Genomic DNA, 7,602 nt, shown 5'->3' with positions numbered 1-7,602 from the left:
TGGAAGCCCTATTCTTGCAGGAATCTTCCTGCAACGGGCCTCCAGTATCAAATATGTACAGTGGAACCTCAGTTCTTGAACTTAATTCATTCCAGAAGACTGTTCAAGAAGCAGTTTGAAAAATGAATAATTTTTCCCAATAGAAATAATGTAAATTAAATTAATCTGTTCCAGACCCCCAAATGATTTCCTGTTTCTTATATACAGTATATGTCTAAGCTCTATTGTTGTTCTCACTACTTTCTTTTTATTTTGCTGCTATCACTAACTTTCTTAGAACCCATGAGATTTACTGTACATATCCTATATATGAAAAAGCTAATATGCAAATCAGTCGAACAGCAGAACAACCAGTCGCCATGATGTGCACTGGCCACCAGGGGACAGATGCTCAACACAGGAGCTGCTCCCTGTTGGTCAGTGTGCTTTCACAGGGGGAGTGCTGCTCAGCCAGAAGCCAGGCTCACGGCTGGAGAGTGCAGCAGAGGTGGTGGGAGCCTCTCCCGCCTCTGCAGCAGCGCTAAGGATGTCCGACTGACATCCTCAGGGACATCCCCTGAGGGTTCACAGTCGGTGGAGGGCTCGGGCCGGGCTGATGAGGAACCCCCCCCCCCATGCAGAATTTCATGCACCAGGCCTCTAGTTTAATAAGCAGCAACAAAACAAAACAAAAAAACCCACGAAATAATGACAGTACAATTTCCTGAGATGTTAATAACTCAAGGTTTAGCAGCAAACTGACTCATACTCATGCAATCTCTTCTTTGTTTGTCACCTGAGAGATGTGTGACTGATCATACATGTATCAGTATGAGAGAGTTCTAGAACCTAAGTTCTGTTTGACAACCAAGACATTTTTCATGAACAACTTGTTCTAAAACCAATTGTTCAAGAACCGAGGTTTGACTGTATCGCATTTTGTGGGGAACCCCTCAATCTTCATTCTAATTGTCTTGCAGGCAGTATATGGTATTTTTTCATGTATGATTAAGTCTATTTGATTGCAGCCACAGGAGTCTTAAGTGTGACATTATTGATCCAGAAAAGAAAAATAATTCTCTGTTGCAGTTCCTGCTACCTGCTTCCTCTTTCACTTATTCATCAATAATTTGCTCAACACCTAGGAGCAGGCCCAGACTAGGCTTTGGGGTTACAGAGATGAACAGCCATGATCCCATCCCCATCCTCAAGGTACTCTATGCCTAACAGGGGCGCTGCACTAACCCAGAAATACTTAAATTTATTGTCACCCTGACTCCCTCCCCTTCCTGCCAGAGCCGTCTCCTTTGTGCCCAAGGAATCCTGGCTAAATGCTAAGTCACACTTTGTATCATTCATGGCCCCTGGCAGAGTCATATACTCAGAATACAACTTACAGCTCCACCTGGTCCAGCCCATTATTTTCTATCTATTATTCTCCGTGTCTCTCTAATCAAGTCATTCTAACAACCAGGCCACACCTCCTGCCAATTCATATCTATCATAACTTGAGATCAGATCCAAAACACACATCTTCTGAAGTAATTTTTCTTGGTCCACCACACTCTTGTCACAAAATTGACATACTTTTAAATATTATGAATTCATTGTATTAATGAATACATTGTTTACTATTGGTAGGTTGCTTCAGAAATGTTCAGATGGTTTGTCTCCCAATGAGATTTTTCAAATAGAGAATTTTTTAACATAAAAGGAGTATAACAGATTATAAGTTCCTTGGAATCAAAGATTGTTTTATTTCCTCATGGTGCCTAAGAATAATAGCAATAATAGTTATAAATACTTGTCATGTGCCAAAATTGATTCTAAGCATTTTATGTGTATTAATTCCAACTCTAAGATATAAGTCTTATTATTATCATCATTTTCCAGGTGAGGAAACTGAGGGCCCAAAGATAAAGTAACTAGATTCATGTCACCCTGCTAGTAAATGGCACAGCTAATATTCAAATCTAGATGGCCTGTCCCTAAAGTCCATACTCTTAACCTTAACAAGATTAAACAGTGTTTGAAATAGTTTATACTCAAAACACACTTGACAGGTAATAAACAGTGCAGGGATCCCCTTTGGCAGTGCAAGAGAATAAAAACAAAGACTTACCTGCTGCTGTTCAATGTAGTCTTGGACAATCTGGAGAGTCATGCTATTCACAACGATCGTATTGGAAGGAAGGATGGCTCCCTGACTCACAACCATCGTATTGGAAGGAAGGATGGCTCCCTGACTCACAACCATCGTATTGGAAGGAAGGATGGCTCCCTGACTCACTGAGGACCCCAGCTCATTAGTCCCTAGAATGTCTTCCGAAGCAGTTTTAAAGGCAGCAACAGTGGGGTCCTCATTGCTTACCAGATGAATTTCTTTTAAATTACGGGCTGGTTGCTTCCCTTGGAAATAAAGCCTGATAGTTCCCACAATGATCCGTGTACACAAACCAAGAGGGAACTGGAAAATTCCAGAGCTCAGGGCTGGAATTGCTACTGTCTCCAGGTTTGGAAAGCCATGGGTGACACAATTCAGAATATTTACCATGGCCTTTTGCAGATCAGCTTGACATTTCCCTGCATCCCTCGCCACCCACCGAGGCCCAACGGCATGGATAATGTGTTTGCAGGGAAGTTTCCCTGGTCCTGTGACAGCTGTCTCACCAGTTGGTATTTTACCATATTTGGAAATATACCGATCACTCTCCTCTTGGATTTCTTGGCCGCCAGCTTTCACCAGGGCCTGCGCCAGGCCTCCTCCATGTCTAAGTTCTTCATTGGCTGCATTCACCACAACATCAACAGCATGTCTGGTGAGATCACCCTTCCAGACTGATAGCTCTAGTCCTGGAGTCAGTCTTTTTCTGAAGACTTGCCGAGACTCACTGTTACTTTCCCCAGCTGGAGAGACCAGGGTAGACACACAGCTAAATTTATTCCGGAGGACTTCACACAGCTGACTCTCATTATTTTTTAAAATTTTGAAGTCATTGTGACTAATGGGTATTTGCCAACTATAGTTTTCTCCAAGGATGTCAGTCTCTGGAAAAGGAGAGATTAAAAAAAATCAAGAAATGGGCAAGAGTTCCTTTGAAAAGAATGTAATTCCACTTCAAATCAGAAAACTGAGTGTCCCATATACAAAAGAGAGATGAACTCCCTCTACTCCTCTTCCTGATTCTCTTTCTCACATAGATATGTAATTAGACCAAGAATGTCCAAGAGTTTTCAATGGTAAATCATCCATAAAGTACTTAGTCTTGTGTCTGGCATACAGTAAATTCTCCATAAGTGGTAGCTATGCTACCATGATACAATGATGGTGGTAAGAAAACTATGCGAATGGAGGCGCATGAATTTTTAAGTCTGCATTAAAATGATGAGTTTGGGAAGAACCATGCTTAAGGCACAAATATTGGAAAGGATTTAATTATGAGTCAAAAATAAGTGGAGGCTTTATTGGTAACTTGTTTGCTTGGTCTTAGTGCTTTAGTCTGGGCTCTCTTAGAAGCAGGCTCTGCGATAAGGATTTGAATGTAAGTTTATTTGGGAGTTGATCCTAGAAAATACCAGGGGCATGAGATGGGAGGGCAGAGTGGGAAAGTAAGACAGAAAAAGGAAGGGAATGAACGAAGGATGTGTTATGAAGCAAATTAAGCATAATTCCACTGGGGGACAGTGTGTCTCAGAGTAATACCACCAGAAGGGAAAGGAGCTGGGATATTTATCCAACCTCCTATCAGTCATTGGTCAAGGATGCTCTGTGGGGGGCATGGTCCAGCAAACGGGCGGAACATCATACTCTAGTTTCATGGAACAATTTTGGTGGAATTAAGGCCGACTGACTAAAAATTACTGTATGTGGCAGGAAAGAAGCTGTGCTGTTCAGATCCCCGTTCAATGTGGTGATGAAGGAGGGAATACAGTTAGCTGACAGCCTCCAGTTGTTAGCCCCTCAGGGTCCATGTTAGCTTTCCAGCCAGGGTCACACTATTCTCAGAGTGGCCCCCCATCAGTGGCTGACCAAGGCCACTTATGTCCAATGTGGGACTCCCCTAAAGGGAAAGCTCAGGCTGCAGTCTGATGGCTCCACCTGCCCAATCTGGTTTCATCTCTTTTCCTTTCTCTGAACCCTTTTGCATTCCTAACTCCATCTCAGTTACTGCTTCTATGAAAACCCAACCTGTGACTGTATTTCATGGAATCTAAGACATCATTATTAAATGCCACTGAGCAAGGAAAAACAATGCCAATTAAAACATGGCACATTACTGGTTGATAGAGTAGTTTTAACTTAACAGATGTGAAAAACTGTGTGTCCTAAAATAGGTAAAATGTGGTAATTAATTATATTTTACTTCAACCATATTTCTAATCTCAGCCACCTAGAAAGACCTCTGATGGCTTCAATTATCTAAAAGCAGCAGCATGCATATATGCATAACCCATGGACACAGACAATAGTGTGGGGTGGGGCAGGGGCTGGGAGGAGGGGGACAAAGCGGGGGAGGAAATACCTGTATTATTGTCAACAATTTAAAAAAATAAAAAGATAAATAAATAAATAAAGGAAGTAGCATGCAGCAGCCAGATTCAATTGGCCTGTGCTTTGGGAGAAAATCTCAAGTGGGCCACCCTTAAGATTAGGAAGGTTCCATTTGGCTCTTACAGCCCCTGTTGAGCCAGGGATGATCAGTTGGTCACCTCTTCTGATCAATTTTTAGGGCTGTGGTCAGAAGAGTCTGACATCTTGTGGGCAAAGAAAGGGATCAATGGGAGCCCTAAGAGAACGTGTCTGCTGATGCACACTGCCCCTGAAGCAGTCCCCCTTCTGAGGCACGGTCTGGGTTGCCACAGGTCCTGCAATTACACACCTGAACACTTGCAGGGAAGAGAGTCTCCTTCTGCATTCCCCTTTATCCACTGAGGACAGATATAAGTAAAGACTTTCTGAAACAAGTCTGAGAGTGAGGTGATCCTACCTGATTTCTCATTGTAAGCTGCTGCTCCAGCACCCTGTGAAAAATGAGAGTGGTTTTAAAAAAACTGAAACCGAATGACTACAGATTACTGATAACAGATACAGCCGAATAATCACAAAGCAACAAATACTCTGCTAAAAGCCCTGGGTTTGGGGGAAGGGGAACACCTACCTGTTTGTTCATTAGTTTAATCTGTGCACCTGAAATACTTGAAATACTAAATATCATTGCAAACATTGACCCTACCCCACTTCCTAGAGGCCAATTAATACACTTCTGATTCAGGATGAGATGAAGGGTTAGAGATTAACACACACAAAGGCCCAAAGGTCACAGCCCAAATTATCAAAACTTTCAGATAGGCCTCCAATTTCTAAAGGCTTGTGGGTTTTTCTAGACTGAACAGAAAACATGGGAACATGAGCCTCATCAGCTACACCTCCCCATCTACCAGTAAGGGACCACTTTCAATTGTTTTTTATTTTTTTAAAATATATTTTATTGATTTTTCACAGAGAGGAAGAGAGAGGGATAGAGAGTTAGAAACATCAATGAAAGAGAAACATCGATCAGCTGCCTCTTGCACACCCCCGATTGGGGATGTGCCCGCAACCAAGGTACATGCCCTTGAGTGGGATATCTAGCATTTGAAAATCACTGTTTTGTCTATTTTTGCAGTTTTTTAGTTGTTCAAGTTGGGAGAGTAATATATTTAGTCCTTGTTACTCCATCTTAGCCAGATGCAGAAGTCCAGAATTGGAATGTGGAATGAGTGAATCAGATTTATTGTGTCAGTATACTAAAATTTGATGAATTCGCCTAATGTTAGACATTTTTTTAAATATATTTTATTGACTTTTTTACAGAGAGGAAGGGAGAGAGATAGTTAGAAACATCGATGAGGGAGAAACATCAATCAGCTGCCTCCTGCACATCCCCTACTGGGGATGTGCCCACAACCCAGGTATGAACCAGGAATCGAACCTGGGACCTTTCAGTCCACAGGCCGACGCTCTATCCACTGAGCCAAACTGGTTTCGGCAAAGGAGAAACTTTAATTGGGCTATTGATACCAAACTGAAGATCCAGATTTCTTGCTATTATGGAACTATTCATGTGCTGATCAAAGTTCAAGATTCATCTATGTTTATATATAAGTACTTTTACCTTAGAAAGCTCCATCCTCTAGGACCCTGGGGTCTTCAAATGCTTGTACCCTTCAAATGTTTTGCTTTTCCAAGCATAGACTGCTGTTCCCAAATATGGTGGTCCACTTCTAGGAATGAATACAAAGGATGCAATAAGCAAAGACCCGAGTCTTAGGGAATTTGGTAAGAGTGCACCATAGGAAAACTAAACATGATGATTTCTGGTCATGAGTAGGTTTTAGTTTTACTAGTGACAAGGCACTATTGTTTTGCTGCCATAGTTACTGTTTACCTTCTATTTTTTATCATGAGGTTCCAATTGAAACCATAATGGCAGTTCAGGGAAGGGAGAGCTTTATGGAGGTGAGACTAGAACTAGACCTTGAAGGGGGGCCACAGCAGGGAGAGCTTTATGGAGGTGAGACTAGAACAAGAGCTTGAAGGGTGGAACAGGTTTTACATATAGAAGAGGAGAATGATACCAAGTCATAAGACTGAGCACAATATTAAAAAAAAAAACAATGAGGAAAAACCAGCCTTCTGCGTGAACATGAAGAACCCTAGAGAGTGAAGAAAGGGCTGTAGTTATGCCTGTCAAGGGTGTGTGTACTGAATTTGTGATAAATTCTTGATCTAATAAGAAAGGGGAGCCTTGACCGGTTTGGCTCAGTGGATAGAGTGTCGGCCTGCGGAATGAAGGGTCCCGGGTTCGATTCTGGTCAAGGGCATGTACCTGGGTTGTGGGCACATCCCCAGTCGGAGGTGTGCAGGAGGCAGCTGATCGGTGTTTCTCTCTCATCGATGTTTCTAACTCTCTATCCCTCTCCCTTCCTCTCTATAAAAAAATCAATAAAATATATTTTAAAAAAAGAAAGGGGAATATCTGGCTAAAAATCAGAAACTCTATAAAAACTGTTTTGCTGATTTTCTATCTAATAGGTGGAAATGAAAATGCTTAATGACACAGTAGCCTGCACTTGTTGTCCACAGAGTTGCCAATAGGCCTCTGAAATGACTTTTAATGCCTTTGCAACAGAAAAAAATTTCTGCAGCTATCTACAGCTTCAGAGCACTATTCTTCCCTGTCAGGAAAAACAGCAAGTTCAGTCCAATCCTAAAGTCCCAGGACACGATGCATTTTTGCCTCCAGAGGGCACTGCTGTTTTCACAAAAGAAGGTAGTCTGGCTGGGGCTTTTGCTTTCCCTGGTGTTGCACTTTTTTCATTTTTCTTTTAGATCAGGCTTTAATGGCGTAGGAATACACTTGAGGGGTGTGTGTCAGTGTATATAACTCCAAAGAAATCAGAAACAAGGAGCATATTGCCCACAATACAGTCTGTTCAATTTTAATAACAACACCAATAGCAACAAAAGCCTTCCCAACTTTCCATCACTGGTTCCTACAGAGTTCTTTTCCCGGCATGGGCAACATGAAGAAATGGACTCTATCCAATTGCCCGCTCAGCCCACTGTAGGGGGTTCCTGCC

At 42.1% G+C, this 7,602-nt stretch overlaps 1 protein-coding gene across 2 annotated transcripts in view; it reads right to left on the bottom strand.

Moving 5' to 3' along the window:
- PARP9 (poly(ADP-ribose) polymerase family member 9) overlaps positions 1-7,602 on the bottom strand; it is a 29,312-nt gene that overhangs the window by 20,285 nt on the left and 1,425 nt on the right. Inside the window, exons 2-4 of one of the 2 annotated variants that reach the window (XM_015558483.1) lie at positions 6,135-6,243; positions 4,860-5,001; positions 2,102-3,027 (exon numbers count right to left, since the gene is read on the bottom strand). In XM_015558483.1, the coding sequence (XP_015413969.1) occupies positions 2,102-3,027; positions 4,860-5,001; positions 6,135-6,149 (1,083 nt within the window). In that variant the 5' untranslated portion in view covers positions 6,150-6,243. The remainder of the gene's footprint in view (positions 1-2,101; positions 3,028-4,859; positions 5,002-6,134; positions 6,244-7,602) is intronic. The other variant, XM_006755322.2, reaches the window with a different exon arrangement.

The sequence above is a fragment of the Myotis davidii genome, unplaced genomic scaffold (assembly GCF_000327345.1).
Source record: "Myotis davidii unplaced genomic scaffold, ASM32734v1 scaffold292, whole genome shotgun sequence".
Taxonomy (NCBI): domain Eukaryota; kingdom Metazoa; phylum Chordata; class Mammalia; order Chiroptera; family Vespertilionidae; genus Myotis; species Myotis davidii.
Note: the sequence above shows the minus strand (reverse complement) of the source record. Positions and strands in the feature narration are given on the sequence as shown.